This window comes from Hylobates moloch, unplaced genomic scaffold (genome assembly GCF_009828535.3).
Source record: "Hylobates moloch isolate HMO894 unplaced genomic scaffold, HMol_V3 SCAFFOLD_5, whole genome shotgun sequence".
Taxonomy (NCBI): Eukaryota; Metazoa; Chordata; class Mammalia; order Primates; family Hylobatidae; genus Hylobates; species Hylobates moloch.
Genome location: NW_026652280.1, coordinates 33644054 through 33661051, shown reverse-complemented (window position 1 = coordinate 33661051; position 16998 = coordinate 33644054). Strand labels below are relative to the sequence as shown.

The following is a 16998-nucleotide window of genomic DNA, read 5'->3' as shown; positions in this document are numbered from 1 at the left end:
AGTACCTGTGCTGCAAACAACAATGTAAGTGGCTAAATAACCATACTCACCTCACCAGCTCCTTGTGCAGTTCTGGTGAAGTCAGGTAACCAGGGGTGCCAGAGTGGCTCTCTGGCAGCCCTTCACTGCCCTCTGCTGGAACACGGAGGGCCTTGCTTGCAGCATGGTGGAAGTCAGCCACCTCGGTCAAACGTCTCTTCATTTCTTTCAACAAACTGATATGAGCAGGACTTTGAAAAAACCTTCTTCCAATACAGCCATCTATGGGTAACCTTAAAAAACACAAGCACAGATCTATAACCTTTCAAAACACGATGTACTTTCTGTATGGCATAAAATAGCAGTTAATTAGCAAGGCAATTTACTGTGATTGTGGATATACACCATTAAATTAATACCTATTATTTCTACCTCAAAGATTATTTTGATGGTCCAACAAGATGGTGTATATGAAAGTAGTTTTAAAAAGTGTGAAATGCCACACAAATTTAAGACATCTCTACTTAGAGGTACAGCATAGATTAAAGATGGTTTCTATTCTTGAAGAACTTGCAAGCTGGCAAAAACTAAAATAGAAGCGACTAAGAATCTATCTATCTATCTATCTATCTATCTATCTATCTATCTATCTATCTATCTATCTATCTATCTATCTAACTGTCTATACACACACACACACACACACACACATATATATACATTTTTTTTTTGAGACAGAGTCTCGCTCTGTCACCCAGGCTGGAGTGCAGTGGCATAATCTCGGCTCACTGCAACCTCCACCTCCTGGCGACTCTCCTGCCTCAGCCTCCCAAGTAGCTGGGATTATAGGCATGCGCCACTGCTCTGGGCTTTTTTTTTTTCTTTTTTTTTTTGACAGAGTCTTGCTCTGTCGCCCAGGCTGAAGTGTACTGGCGCGATCACAGCTCACTGCAAGCTCCACCTCCTGGGTTCACGCCATTCTCCTGCCTCAGCCTCCCAAGTAGCTGGGACTACAGGCACCCGCCACCACGCCTGGCTAATTTTTTTGTATTTTTTTTTAGTAGAGATGGGGTTTCACCATGTTAGCTAGGATGGTCTTGATCTCTTGATCTCGTGATCCACCTGCCTCGGCCTCCCAAAGTGCTGGGATTACAGGCGTGAGCCACCGCACCCGGCCGCGCTGGGCTAAGTTTTCTATTTTTAGTAGAGACGGAGTTTCACCATGTTGGCCAGGCTTGTCTCAAACTCCTGACCTCAAGTGATCCTCCCTCCTTGGCCTCCCAAAGTGCTGGGATTACAGGTGTGAGCCACCATGCCCAGCCAGTATCTATATATTTCAAATGAGTAAGTTAAGGGAATGAGGAATTGAGGCAGGAGCTAGAGAGCAATGGTTGGTAATAGTGGATGGCTCTGGCTGGGTAGAGTATCTTCATATGAATCCCATGAAAATGCTGAATATTCCCAAGTACAACCCACAGGTGACAGACAAAGCCTGGCCTTTGTTCACACGTGCACCACTCATCACAAGGTCCCCTCCCACAAGCCCCATGATGGTCACACAGGCTGCCTCAGTTTAAGGCAGTTGCTCTCCCTTTGCATCTCCAGAAGTTCTGTATGAAAGCTTGCTCAATCCCAGGGTGTTGTCTTTACTACACTGGTCATGGAAGATGGTAAAGAGAAGCTGCCACAAGACACCAGCAACTCAAAAAAGATCCAGTCTAATAAATGTCAAACATAGAGACAGAGAAAGAGTCCTCACCAGGGATCACCAAAGAATGATTCCAACTCACACTCCACAGTCTAAGAACACAAAGAATGAGAGCAGTGCAAAGGCAGAAATGGACTCACAGAAACCTACAATACTGGGCACCATACCCATACTGTGGTCCTGGACGGTGAAGATACAGAAGGAAGAACTTCTGCCAAATGAGTGGCAAGAGGGGGTGATCAGAAGGCGTGACCAGAGCCTGGTGGGCCCAGCGATAAATCAGCAGCCTCTGGAGGGATGGCACGATGGGGAGCTTCAGCTGGGTCTGGGCTTTCTACAAAAAAAAAAAAGGGCTTTGAGTAACCACAAAATGAACATAAATGCAAACAGTTAACTCTTTCTAAGTGATCCAACTGAAACACCAAACATTCCGTTTTCAATTCAATAATATAGTTTTTAAAAGTCACATAAAACTCACTTCTCCAATCCACTAGTTAACATTTTAACCTCCTTGGTAACAAGACATGTAGGGCAGCTTTTATTCTGTCAAAACACTTCACAGACCCCAAAATGGGTATGGGTCTTAAGAGTCATCTAGCCTAACCTCATTTTCATTTCTGAAATTCCTTGGCAAATACAACGTTATAGTGCAAGGGAATAGAATGATATGAAAACTAAAAGTAAAGCTGGGGGGCAGTGGCTTACACCTGTAATCCCAGCACTTTGGGAGGCCAAAGCAGGTGGATCATTTCAGGTCAAGAGTTCAAGACCAGCCTGGCCAACATGGCAAAACCTTGTCTCTACTAAAAATAGAAAAAATAGCTGGGTGTGGTGGTGCACTCCTGTAATCTCAGCTACTCAGGAGGCTGAGGCATGAGAATTGCTTGAGCCCGGGAGGTGGAGGTTGCAGTGAGCTGAGATTGTGCCATTGTAAAATTCCAGCCTGGGCGACAGGGCTAGACTCTGTCTCAAAAAAAAAGAAAAAGAAAAAAAGAAAATGTGACTATGTGACTGTCAAACTTTATCAATCTTTTGAAAATTCAGATTTCAAAAAGACATTCGAGAATGCTGAATTCTTTGACAGGCTCTGAAACCCAAAAGCAAATTCTTTAACAGGCTCTGAAACCCAAAAGCAAAATCTATACTAAAATAGAAGGTCTTTAAAGCCTTATTCCAGTCTTTTCCACACATTAGTAAGCCTGAGAATCAGCTGGGAGTTGCAAAAAATAACCTCCTTGTCCCACTCCAGACTCAGAGACTCCAAATCCCAGAAGGTGAGGTCTAGGAATCTGCTTTTTAACAAGCTCTCCAGGGAATTCTGATGTACGTGGGATGCAATGACAACCCCCGTCACATGTGCAATGATCCAGCCTTCAAATACTAGGCTGAGACTCTTGTTAAACAAACCTTGAGAAACAAGTACTCTTCAATTACACAGTTTTAAGTATTGGTTTGGTTGCTGAGCTTTCCAAACATTCACAACAAAATAAAACACAAAAGCCCAAAAGCTACGGGTGAATCCATCAGCATCAAAGTGTAAGCCACTTTCTACCACTCAAATGCAGAACTGCTATTTGTACCTTCAGAGCTTGGTCAGGGGTGAAAGCAGAGTTTATCACCAATTCCCCTTCAATAACTCTCCGGAGCTGGGAATCCTCTTCAAAGATGGATTCCATGTTGAGCACTGTCCAGGCAAACCAGACCTACAATGACACCAGATAATGGGAAGGGGAAGGAGGAGCTCGCCCCACTGACAAAATACATCCTGATATTCCACAGTTTAAACTCTCTTCCTATCTCAAGCTCAATCAACAAATATTTGCAGTTTCTAAAATTAACACCTTTTTATACCTACCTATATCCTTGTCGCAGATATAAATTTAAATAAAATAGATCATTGGAAAATGTTACATTCCTTTGGAAAGGCTACTTTAGTACAAGAAGATGCTCATTAACTCCGTATTTACTGGGCAAGATCTGTGTGCAAGAGAGACAGGAAAGAGGACCAGACAGGGGCTCTGTCTTTAAGAAGTCTTCCATAGGCCGGGTGCGGTGGCTCAAGCCTGTAATCCCAGCACTTTGGGAGGCCGAGGCGGGCGGATCACGAGATCAGGAGATCGAGACCATCCTGGCTAACACGGTGAAACCCCGTCTCTACTAAAAATACAAAAAATTAGCCAGGCGTGGTGGCGGGCGCCTGTAGTCCCAGCTACTCGGGAGGCTGAGGCAGGAGAATGGCGTGAACCCGGGAGGCGGAGCTTGCAGTGAGCCGAGATCACGCCACTGCACTCCAGCCTGGGCGACAGAGCGAGACTCTGTCTCAAAAGAAAAAAAAAAAAAGAAGTCTTCCATCTACTGGAGTAGACAAGACTAATATGTAAGTAAGCAAAATGTGAAGTTGAGCAGTGACGAGGACTGAGTCAAGGTAAAGTGCTATATCAGAGAAGGTTCTATGTAGATGTCAGAGGGAAAGGCATGCTGGTAAGAGAATCCGCTAGGCAGAGACAAAAAGAGGAAAAGCCAGGGACGTGTCTACGTAACAGCAAGGAGTTTGTTCCAGCTCAATCCATGAGAGGTGGGAAGAAGAGCAAGAAGTAAGACGAATAAGAGGTTGAAGAACGTTACTACTGATTTAAGAGATGAAACAGACATAATTTTATACACAAAGTCTAAGAGGTGGTAATGATAAAAATAATGCTGCTGCTGATGATGACAATAACAATGGCCAACACTCAGTGAGCACTGGTTATGTGCTAAGCACTGTTCTAAATGCTTTACATATAGGTGCCATCATTATTCCCATTTGACAATTGAGAAAACTGAGGACAGATAGGTAGGCAAGCTGCCCAAGGCACAGAGCTAACAAACAGCAGAACCCAGATTGAAACCCAGGCTGTCTGGCTCCAGTGCCCACTCTAAACCTCTCTGCAGTGCTGCTGGGCAGTCTCTGCAGTCCGGCTGGCTGGGGTGTGATCAAGAGCTGTCTATTCCTGAGACAGCCCTTAATTCCACTGAACCTCAGTTACCGCTAGGCACAGTAGTGTGCCTGTAGTCCCCAAATACTAGGGAAGCTGGGAGCAGGAGAATCACTCAACAACAGGAGATTGAGACCAGCCTGGGCAACAAAGTGAGGCCCTGTATCCAAAAACGTTTTTTAATTAAAAAAAAAAAAAAAAAAAAAAAAAAAACTCAGGCAGGGCGCGGTGGCTCACACCTATAATCCCAGCACCTTGGGAGGCCGAGGCAGGTGGATCACCTGAGGTGAGAAATTCGAGACCAGCCTGACCAACATGGAGAAACCCTGACTCTACTAAAAATACAAGGTTAGCCTGGCGTGGTGGCACATGCCTGTAATCCCAGCTACTCGGGAGGCTGTGACAGGGGAATAGTGTGAACCCGGGAGGCAGAAGTTGCAGTGAGCTGAGATCGTGCCATTGCACTCCAGCCTGGGCAACAAGAGCGAAACTCCATCTCAAAAAAAATAAAAATAAAAAAAAAACTCAGTTAACTCCTCTGTAAAACAGGAATGGCAACAGCACAACCTCACCAAAGGGCTACTGTAAAGATTAAATGAAAAAGTATACCTACACTAGAGTAAGTGCTAAATAAAAGTTAGTTTAGACTATTAGTAATTTCTTTGTAAGGATGATCATGAGATTAAAGTTCACAAAGATAACAAATGATCCTCTCAGTTTCCTACCTGAGTGGGTGTGGCCAAGCCCTCCACGAAGGAAGGAGTGATGTTGCCTGCCACAATCCAGCTTACCAAAGACGAGAGCAGACTCCGGTCACAGTGGTAACCCAAGGCATTCTACACCGGGAGATGTGGAGCAGAGAGAGGAGGCTTTAAGGAAAATCTTATCAATGACCTTTACAAGAGTATCAGCAACTGTCTTACTACAATACAAGACTCTGATAAGACAGAGATTTCAAGGATGAGTCCACCAGCAGCAATAGTCCAAGGCAGAGCATTACAGCCAAATGTAATAAGCGAGACACTTCCTGGGGTGTCCTTTCCAACTTCCCTAGGGTCTACGCTAGTGGACTATGATTATTGGGATAAGCTGCCATTAAGGCAAAGCTTAAAGAAGGCAATGGCCACAGAGTAGAACTGAAAACTGTATTTGGGGGAATCTTTTTAGAAAGCTACTTTATCTAGCCAATCACTGAAAGATAAATTCTCTAACAGGTTTTTTACCTTATGTTGCTGGTAGAGTAATTTCTGTATGCAGTCTTCCTGCATCAGCTGAAAAGCTGCTTTACACAAGTGGTCCATGAGGAAGAGGATAGGTTGTTCTCGGTACCAGAGATGCTGGCTTATGAGAGCCTGAACCCAGAACTCCAACACAGCAACGGGGCCCACTTCATTGGGCTGAGTGCTTACAGATATGTGTGCCTGTGGAGAAAAGGCTCATGTGATGGGAAAGATAACAACCAGCCTCTCATTTTTTAAATAGCAACAAAATACTATCTACCTCCACTACAAAGCCCAAATCTATTGCCTTTCTTGGCCAAAAGCACACTGAGCCAAGTGATCTGAAATGACTAAAACCTAAGTGTGCTAACACTAGAGGTCTTGGTTGGGAAGACAGGGGAGAGTGTGCTTGGGGGCTTGCAAGGGCCCTCACCTGGATCATGCTGTTGAGAAGCTTCACGTTGTCCCCATGGCTGGCTCCTGTCAGGTGCTGTGCCACCTTGTGGGTGACCTGTTGTGTGACACCCTGAGGGACACCGCTGTCCAAGTGTAGGAACAAGAGGAGATGCAACAAAAACCTGCCAAGCACACAGGAGGACGCACTTTACCTTCCGATCAGGACTCAACAGAATTTTCCCTAATTACTTATGAGGAAACAGAAAATTCCTAAATTGGTCCCATTTTTCGACCAAAGCACTATTTAAGAAGGGATTCTAGAAAAATAAAGTTTTTACATTTAACATGGGTTAAAAGGAATTATATCTACCCACAGAGGTGTAAGAACAGATCCACGACACACAAACACATGCAAGTTAAACACCATTAGAGGAAAAAACTGGAGTCATTATTAGAACCACTGTTCATCAACCTGCATTCTAAACTGGGGTGCAGAATATTTTTGCCCCATAATACACTGTTGAAATAGCATTCCCTTTATTTTACTTAAGAAACCAGAAGACACAGTCATTTGTACTTGCTGGACTGCTTAAGAGAGTCTCCTGCCATAGATGGAACACACTTACTGCTCATTCTTCAGAAGGTAATACTGGCAAGGGTAAAATAAAGGCAGAATCTTATCCAGGACATGGACCACTGTTCTCAAATGTCTTGACTGGACCAGAATTCCCAACAGTGGGATGCCTTCTGCACAGAACTTCTCAATGCTATGGAAAAAGAGAAAGGCAATGAATATACAAGGGAGCTGGTTCATAAAATTCTGTTCTTCCGATGAGTCATGAGCCTTCAATACCTTGGGTTATCTCAGGTCTCCAACACATGTTTTATACCCAATCTTCACACAGAAATACTAAACCCAGAATTTTAGAATTGCAAAGAAACTTAAAAGTTAATCTTTATTTTCATTTTATGGATGAGGAAGGTGAAGTATCATGCCCAAATTCACATAATTTCCTCGAGTAAGGTCAAAATGAGAACCCCAGTTTGCAAATTTCTAATCCAGAACGCCCTCTACTACCATATTTTATTTCTCAAAAAGAGCTTCTCCTAAGAGCCACAGGGACTCTCTTTGTCTGGATATTCCCACAAGGTATCACAGCAAAGAGGAGACTCAACAGTGACCTCAATCTGTCAGTACAGGTTGACTATCCCTTAACTGAAATGCTTGAGACCAAGTATTTTAGATTTTGGAACACTTGTATCATACTTATAAGCTCAGCATCCCTAACCCAAAAGTCTCAAATCCAAAATGCTCCAATGAACATTTCCTTTGTGCAATGTCAGAACTCAAAGTTTCAGATTTTGGAGCATTTCAAAGTTTAGATTTTCAGATTAGGGATACTCGACCTGCATAAACTGCAAAATTCTGCTAAAACCAATTTGGCATGAAAGTTTTCTTATTCTCTGCCTCACTTCAAAGAATCTATCCTTATAAAATAATCTCGAATATGGAAAAAAATATAAAATATGATCCATGTAAAGAGGTGCTTTTCAGGTTTATTTTTAACTCTAAAACTGAGAGGTGGAAAACGACTTAAGGAAATTGTAGAAAAATCCTTTCAATTGGAAATATTATTGTATCATTTTAAAATAATACACATGATGACCAAAGGCAATGTGGAAAAACACTTCTGCTATAAAGATGCTAGGGAATAAGACATAAAATTTTATACTCATGATCATAACTACTAGTAAAGAAAAGTTATTTGTGGAGGCGAATACAGGGACAATGTCACAACAAAAGAGTCATTGTACAAGAGTGGCAGAAGTGAGTGGCTTTTTCTCCACTTTCCTAATTCTGCAGTTTGGTTATACGCTTTAATTCTGGGGTTGAAAATCATTTCAAAAAATAAAGTAATTGTGCAAAGGTTATGCCACAAGGAAACTACTTACAATTGTAAAGTGAAAAACTAAAGATATAAAATTATACAAACATTTTTAAAAAGAGCAAAGGAAAAATGATGGATGAAAATAAACAGAAAAAAAATCAATGATTTTATGATGGGAAATATTCTGGGTGATTTTCTGACTTCTCTACAATGTCTGTAATATTATATTCACGTACAACTTATGTCCCGGCCTACTCCACCCATACCTAAAATTGTTTTAAGTTACTTCTATATTCCAGTACACCTAATCCCAAATGCCCATCATGGAGTTTTACACTAGAGATCAGCCCTGAGAGGAAATGCTCATTCTCACTCTCACTCCCATTCAGGATTCAGTGATCAGCACAAAGCAAAAGTTATCTCTAGAGAGAGCCTACAGCAGTATCAGTGAATAAACAGCTATGGTCCCAGAATGGATACAAGAAATTCGAGAAATCATAAAAACACTTAAGTTCAGATAACTGCACTCAAGAGAATCACGTCAGACACTGTTCTAGGCATGTTACAAGTGTTTTTTTTGTTTGTTTGTTTTTTGAGACGGAGTCTCGCTCTGTCGCCCAGGCTGGAGTGCAGTGGCACGATCTCAGCTCACTGCAAGCTCCGCCTCCCGGGTTCACACCATTCTCCTGCCTCAGCCTCCCGAGTAGCTGGGACTACAGGCGCCCGCCACCACGCCTGGCTAATTTTTTTATTTTTAGTAGAGATGGGGTTTCACTGTGTTAGCCAGGATGGTCTCTATCTCCTGACCTCGTGATCCGCCCGCCTCAGCCTCCCAAAGTGCTGGGATTACAGGCGTGAGCCACCGCGCCCGGCCTACATGTGTCCTGACTCACTTAAGCCTCATAAAGTAAGTTTGGTGTTATTATTAGTCCCATTTTAGAGATGGGAAACCTGAAGTGCAGGAAGCCGTTAATAACACTAGAGCCACTGGAAACAATATAAAGAGTATCTTCCTAAGGACCCTTATCAGGTCTCCTCTTTTCTAAACCAATTCTACCTTCTTTTACTTAGCTTTCAAATCTCTCCATAATTTGGCCCAACCAAACACCTGATCACCTCCATTCTCCAACATGAATCACAGGCATCAGTGAGAAGTGTTTCCTCATCATTTCCCCTCCTCTCCCCTTACCCACTCAGACACCTGATGATCCTTTCCACATTCATTCAACCCACCAGCATTTGTTGAATACTTACTAAGTATAAGATCTAGAGATACACAATTGAACAAGACAATGTCCCCACCTTCATAGAGCAAACAGTCCATGAGGAGCGGGGGAGATTACAATGACAATAAAACACAGTGAGGGTGCTGTTCAGAATGTACAGGGGCTGCAGGTGGCAGGAGACGGCCCTTGAGCTGAATCTTCAACTAACTGTGGGCACTAAGTAACTGTAAGAGGAACACAACATCACTCTGCTCATCAGCCTAGGATGTTGTCTTAGTCCATGTTGCACGGCTATAACGGAATACCTGAGACTGGGCAATTAATAAAGAAAAAAAGGTTTGAGTCATAATTCTGCTGGCTGGAAGACTGGGCATCTGGTAAGAGCCTCAGGCTGTTTCCACACATAGCAGAAGGCCAATGGCAGCTGGCAGGTTCAGAGATTACATGGTGAGATAGGAAGTGAGGAGGAGGCAGGGTGCCAGGCTCTTTTTAACAACCAGTTCTCATGGAAACTAAGACACGAGAACTCATTCATTACTGAGAGGATGACACTAAGACATTCATGAGGGATCGGCCCACATGGCCCAAACACCTCCCATTAGGTTCCATCTCCAACACTGGGGATCAAATGTCAACATGAGGTTTAGGGGGACAAACATCCAAACTGCAACAGATGTCTTGTCTAATTTAAGACTCCTTTCCAAAACTCAGCTCTTCTATGAAGGTATCCCACTATACTGATCTCTCCTTCCTTTACATTCTTTCTGCTCAGCTTCTAAGTAGTTCTCAATCCAGGGTGTACATTAGACATACTTAGAGAACTGGCCCCCAGCCCATTTAGGCCAGGATTCTCACCCTTTTCCCTGCACTGGGATTTTTAAAAGGCTCCAAAAGTGAATCTAAAAAACAGCAGAAGCTGAGAACCATTGCTCTCCACATATCATCCAGCCTGCAATTATATTCTATAGTACTGCCAATTGATTTATGCCTATCATCTCAACAAAACTGTCAACAACCCGAGGAAAGCTATCAAACAATTCTTTATCTCTCCTACTTCACAGCACAACGCTGAGGACTACAGCTGATTGCAACTGGTATCCCACTGAAATTACACTTAATGTGGAACAAGATGTTGAAATGAGGATGCTAAAAAGTGTTACAGTGAGTCTAAAACACAAGAATCAGAAAGCAGAGTCAAAGAGTCTGAAGACAAATGAATAGACTAGAAAAAAATTAATGCATAAGAAAAGAATCTTTAAATAAAAGGGTGTTTAATCAACTGAGAAGTCATTCATGCATTCAGTTATTTACTGCATCAGATATAGTCTTCATCACTAGTGATAAAATGGTAACACAAGACAAATGCCGTTCCTGGGCACTTCTCTCATAGAAGTTATATATAACTGAACCTCTGAGAAAATTAAACAGACTAACTATGATACAGTGTGATAAATGCTCCAGTAGAAGACATACAGACAGCTATGGACTCATGTCAGACAGGCATGTGACCTGGTCAGGCATTTCATTCTTCTAGACAGATAAGAGGACCTCTAGTTAAGAAAACCAAACACCGCATGTTCTCACTCATAAGTGGAAATTGAACAATGAGAACACTTGGACATAGAGCGGGGAACATCACGCACTGAGGCCTGTCGTGGGGTGGGAGGCTGGGTGAGGGATAGCATCAGGAGAAATACCTAATGTAAATGATGAGTTAATGGGTGCAGCAAACCAACATGGCACATGTATACATATGTAGCAAACCTGCATGTTGTGCACATGTACCCTAGAACTTAAAGTAAAATTTAAAAAAAAAAAAAAAAGAAGAAGCCTGAGTTGGGCTACGATCAATTTTTCAAAAATCTTACTACAGGTGATCGATTATTTTTATTTGATCACAATTCTGAGGAAGACAGTACGAATCTACTGCTGACATGAACATTCCACTCCAGGAGACAAGCAGAACTCTCTTCATAACGTAACAAGGTGACTTGCTTGTACAAATCTGAAGTATGTGAATTTGGGCAGCATCTCCCCTTGATAAGCTGTTGATCAAGGATTATTATTTGGCCCTAATTACTCCGCAATAGGTTTCACAGAGGCCTCAGAACTTGGGATACGAAAGATAAAATTCTAGAACTATCTGCAAGGTTCAGTAACCCTAGTGGTTCAGCCCAACACTGTACCTGTGGCCCACAGCTGTCATAGATAAGGCTAGATAACAGCCAATGGGCATGCCCGCTTTCACAGCCTTCAAGAGAGGATGAAACGTGGGTGACTCTGTCATGTCAGGCACAGTGACGGAGAAGGGAACAGCTGGACAATTCTGCTGTATTCCATAATCGTTTTTGTGCAGTTTTAGCCTCAAGATTAAATTCCAGGCCCATTGGTTAAATGAGGTCTCAGGCGTCTCTCCATATCGAACAATACTGGCCAAATATGAAACCTAAAACAATTATTTATTTTGAGCCACATTAGTCACACACAAATTAAATCAGTAAGCTCATACACTCATCTCCTTTTGTGACCAACAATGCCCTCAAAAGAGAGGAATATTCTACTTGCTGGTCTCCAATTAACGTTTATTGCACTACATCAAAGCAATTTCTCACTCGCAACTTCCGCTTACTTGCTAGTCACTTTGTGAACCTGATCTTAGTTCATGTAAAAGAAAAGTGACATAAAAGTTGATGCTCAATGAATAGTGTGCTGATAAATAAGTTTAACCATCAGGACAGAGGTCTCATCTACAGCGCTTGCCAATTTTGATGGTGTAAAAATTCCCACCATGGTCAATTTTAAGCTACCAACAGTTTAATAACCTGGCTTGCAAAGTTCCTAAAAATTTAAGTCAGTTCTCCAGAGGCAGTACAACCAAGCTCTAACACACCACTGTAGTTCAACTCAAATTCTGTAATATTAGAATAGTTATATAAAGGCTATTTCTTAAAGAAGAATCTTTATCAAACCATAGAAGTCAATTGTAACATCTTAAATTGCTAGAAATGTTCTTTGGATACCTAAGGGTCAATAGTATAAGTCTATCATCTTTATTTCTAAATGTCTTGGGAAGATAAAGATTCATGTTTCCAACACAGAAGAGGAAGAAATACCTGCTTCATACTTTCAGAAAGAATCCCAGCGTATGGCTTCTGTGCAAGGTACTTCTGATAAGCTTCAAGAACCATTAAAGCCACTTCAGCATGGACTGCTTGATCCAGATGAAGGGTAGCCTTTTAAAGAGAAAAAGAATCACAAACATACAACCTTGGTTTTGTTTTGTTTTTGTACCTTTGAATCAAAACATTAGGCAGAATAGTAAAAAAGGATCTTCGATGCAGAAGCTAAATGTTCCAAAAATCACATCCCACACAGTGAAGCTATAAAATGACAATAGGCAAAAAACTGTCAAGGGCAATAACACTGTACCTAGATGGGTTTGAACCTGACTTAACCCCTACTCCAGCCAAAAAAGGTTATCTTTGAATGTCATCTCCCATTCCACCCAAGAATCTCTATAAACACTTTGGGTCAAGGGCAATGCCACAAACCAGGAAGATGCTTAATTAATTAAACAGAAAAATATTTAATGAACTGTCTGGGCGTGGTGGCTCATGCCTGTAATCCCAGCACTTTGGGAAGCCAAGACAGACAGATAACTTGAGGTCAGGATTTCGAGACCAGCCTGGCCAGCATGGTGAAACCTTGTCTCTACTAAAAATACAAAAATTAGCCGAGTGTGGTGGTGCACACCTGTAGTTCCAGCTACTTGGGAGCCTGAAGCAGCAAAATTGATTGAACCCAGGAGGCAGAGGTTGCAGCGAGCCAAATCATGCCACTGCACTCCAGCCTGGGTGACAGAGTGAGATTCTGACTCAAAAAATAAAAATAAAAAACAAAAACAGATACACGTGAATAAGGAAAAAGGGAAGAATTTTCAATGTGGAACAATTTATCTTCATTTAATAGTTGCTCATTCTGCAAAAGAGAATTAAAGAGAAAATCCTAAACTCTGACACAGCTAAAAGAATTTGTAGACCTTGCAAATGGTACTCAGAAATGTTAGTGTTTTGAGAAAATCCTTCTTTGAAACGGATGTATGTACAACCTCCAGTCTCCAGGGAATAGTTTGAACACATACCTGTTTAGCAAATCCCCAATTCAGTCCTTCAAGAATAACACAGGCCAATTTATTCTTCACCACTGTCAGGTTGTAATTCAATAACCAATCCCGAATCACCGCTATCTCAGATGCAGAAGGTTGCCAAAGATACAAAGGCAGTTCTTTAAACAAGTAGAGAGAAACCTTATTAAAAAGAAAAAAATAATCATTAAAACAAAGAAACAATGCTATATTACTACCATATTAGATTATTAAACTGCTTGTAAAAAATTTTCTCCAAAAGGAACTGGGATTTTGTTTAATTTTTAGACAAGTGAAATGGAAATCACAGACAACCAAATCAAGTGGGTATTAAAATTGATGACACATCAAAAGCACATTTTGTAATCCTTTGTAAAGATCAATCTTTTTTAAATATTCAAATTGGTATGCTTCAGTTTAGGTAAACCACCACACTAATGCACATTTTTAAAGTCATGATAAATTAGGGGACAGTTATTCACTTTGCAAAAGAATTTAGCACTTTAAGTAATTATTCATTCTATGGCATTTAAAAAGATACTCTATTGGTTTCCAAGCCATCTTGGCTGGGGGTAGGGTGAGTGGGAGGGTGGTAAGATGAAAAAAGATCAACAAAGAGACCAAGAGTTGATAGTTATTGTTAAAACTTGATGATAGGCCATTATACCATACTATTCTCATTACTTTTATACGTATTTGAAATAATCCACATTATTTTTAAATCCTATGTACAGAAAGTCTACAGCACTACTTTTAAAATAACACATCCAAGTGTGCAAATTAAGATAAATCTGGGCCGGCCATGATGACTCATGCCTGTAATCCCAGCACTTTGGGGGGCCCAGGCAGACAGATCACCTGAGGTCAGGAGTTCGAGACCAGCCTGGCCAACATGGTGAAATCCCAACTCTACTAAAAATACAAAAATTAGCCCGGTGTAGTGGCATGTACCTGTAGTCCCAGCTACTCAGGAGACTGAGGCAGGAGAATCACTTGAGCCTTGGAGGCTGAGGTTGCAGTGAGCTAAGATCATGCCACTGCACTCCAGCCTGGGCGACAGAATGAGACTCTGTCTCAAAAAAAAAAAAAAAAAAGATAAATCTGAGTTCAGTTAAGAAAGTATGCCTTAAGGGAGACTGATCAGAAGAATAATTCATTTTATAACGTCTAGAATAGTGCTGTACAATGGGAAAACAATGCAAGTCATATATGCAATTTTAATTTTTCTAACAGCCACATTTTTAAAAGCCAAAAGAAACAAGTAAAATTAATTTTACTAATGTATTTTATTTAATCTGCTGTGCAAAATGTTATCATTTCAACCTGTAACTATTAGATAAAATTGAGATGTGTACATTCTTTTGTTAATACAAAGTCTTCAAACCTCAGTGAATATTTTACACTTAGAGCACATTTCAACTTGGACTAGCCACTATTCAAGGGCTCCATCTATAGTCACGTGTGTCTAGTGGCTACCATATCAAAAAACAAAGGTCTAGATACTGGCATTTATCAGGTACCTGCACTGTTCCAAACTGAAGCCAAAACAAAATTTTTTAATATAATTTCAACTTTTATATTTGTAAGGTACATGTGCAGGTGCTACATGGGTATACTGTGTGATGCTGAGGTTTGAGGTAAAAATGATCCCATTACCCTAAACAAAATTTTAAAAAAACAGTAGAAAGAGTGAATTTTAAAGAAACCATTCCTTTCCTTTTTAAATTCTTCTGTGTTTACTTAATTAAATTTTCATGAGGAATCATTAATATGCATCTTTCAAATAAAATGGTAAAATGAAAATTTCAAAAATAGAAAAGTTCTACTGTACGCTGCAAGTGTCTAACAGAAAGAGCAAAACAGTAGTGCTAGAACAATCAGTACATCAATGAGATCTGTCCGGAAAAGCATCTAGCCCAGCTACGCAAAATAATGGCATAGCATATATCTGTCTATCAAGAATGAAAGTGAAGCTATCATGAAAGACCCCAGAGACGTTAAAAGATTAACAAGAGACTACTACAATCAACTCTATGCCAATACATTCAACAAGTTAGATGAAATGGGAACATTTCCCTTTAAAAATATATCTTACAAAACCTGACTCAAGAAAAAAATAAAAATCTGAATAGTCCCGTATCTCTTAAAGAAATCCAATTGTTGACAGGCACAGTGGCTCACGCCTGTAATCCCAGCACTTTAGGAAGTTGAGGCAGGCAGATCACTTGAGGTCAGGAGTTCGAGACCAGCCTGGCCAACATGCTGAAACCCCATCTCTATGAAAAATACAAAATTAGCCGGGCGTGACGGTGTGTGCCTGTAATCCCAGCTACTGGGGAGGCTGAGGCAGGAGAATCACTTGAACTGGGGAGGCAGAGGTTGCAGTGAGCCAAGATTGCCACCACACTCCAGCCTGGGTGACACAGCAAGACTCCATCTGAAAAAAAAAAGAAATCCACTGTGTTGGCCAGGCACGGTGGCTCACGCCTGTAATCCCAGCACTTTGGGAGGCTGAGGCAGGTGGATCACCTGAAATCAGGAGTTCCAGACAAGCCTAGCCGATATGGTGAAACCCTGTCTCTACTAAAAATACAAAAATTAGCTGGGCACAGTGGCATGTGCCTGTAATCCCAGCTACTCAGGAGGCTGAGGCAGGAGAATTGCTTGAACCTGGGAGGCAGAGGTTGCAGTGAGCCAACACTGTGCCACTGCACTCCAGCCTGGGCAACAGAGTGAGTGTCTGTCTAAAAAAAAAGGAAAAAAAAAAGAAAAAATCCAATGTATGATCAAAAGGCTTCCCACAAAGAAAACTCCAGACCCGGATGATTTCACTGGTAAATTCTATCAAATAGTCAAAGAGGAATTAATAGCAATTATGCAAAAACTCTTTCAAAAAACAGAGGAGGAACAAATGCTTTCCAACTCATGTTATGAGGCTAACACAGCCCTAAAACCAAACCTAATAAAGACATAACAAGAAATGAAATGGCAGAGCAACATCCCTCATGAATATATGTAAAAATTGTCAACAAAATATTGTCAAATTGAATCTAGCAATACCTCAAGAGAATAATACCTGATGATGATCAAGTGTTTTTTATTCCAGAAACACACAATAGCAATTTAATATTAGAAAACTGGTCAGTGTAACTCATCAACTTAAGAGAATAAAGGAAAAAAATCATAAGATTATCTCATATGAATGTGGAAAAACCACTTGAATACTCATTCATGAAGAAAACTCAGCAAACTGGAAATAGAAAGATACTTCCTCAGCTTAATATAAAGCACCTATGACAGGAAATCAGGCAAGAATGTCCATTCTCACTAATTCTATTCAACATTGTAATAAAGGGCTTAGAGTCAATGCACTAAGGCAAGAAAAAAAATTGAAGGCACAACAATTAGAAAGAAGAATCCAATTAAGAATTCCAGTGAGTGAGAGTGCTCAACAAAACAGG

General features: G+C 41.1%; 1 protein-coding gene across 1 annotated transcript in view; it reads right to left on the bottom strand.

Moving 5' to 3' along the window:
* EPG5 (ectopic P-granules 5 autophagy tethering factor) overlaps positions 1-16998 on the bottom strand; it is a 120906-nt gene that overhangs the window by 60001 nt on the left and 43907 nt on the right. Inside the window, exons 12-22 of the mRNA XM_058439686.1 lie at positions 15364-15379; positions 13535-13699; positions 12507-12626; positions 11580-11839; positions 6905-7045; positions 6316-6460; positions 5886-6083; positions 5388-5498; positions 3268-3390; positions 1855-2021; positions 51-272 (exon numbers count right to left, since the gene is read on the bottom strand). Coding sequence (XP_058295669.1) covers positions 51-272; positions 1855-2021; positions 3268-3390; positions 5388-5498; positions 5886-6083; positions 6316-6460; positions 6905-7045; positions 11580-11839; positions 12507-12626; positions 13535-13699; positions 15364-15379 — 1668 coding nt within the window. The remainder of the gene's footprint in view (positions 1-50; positions 273-1854; positions 2022-3267; positions 3391-5387; positions 5499-5885; positions 6084-6315; positions 6461-6904; positions 7046-11579; positions 11840-12506; positions 12627-13534; positions 13700-15363; positions 15380-16998) is intronic.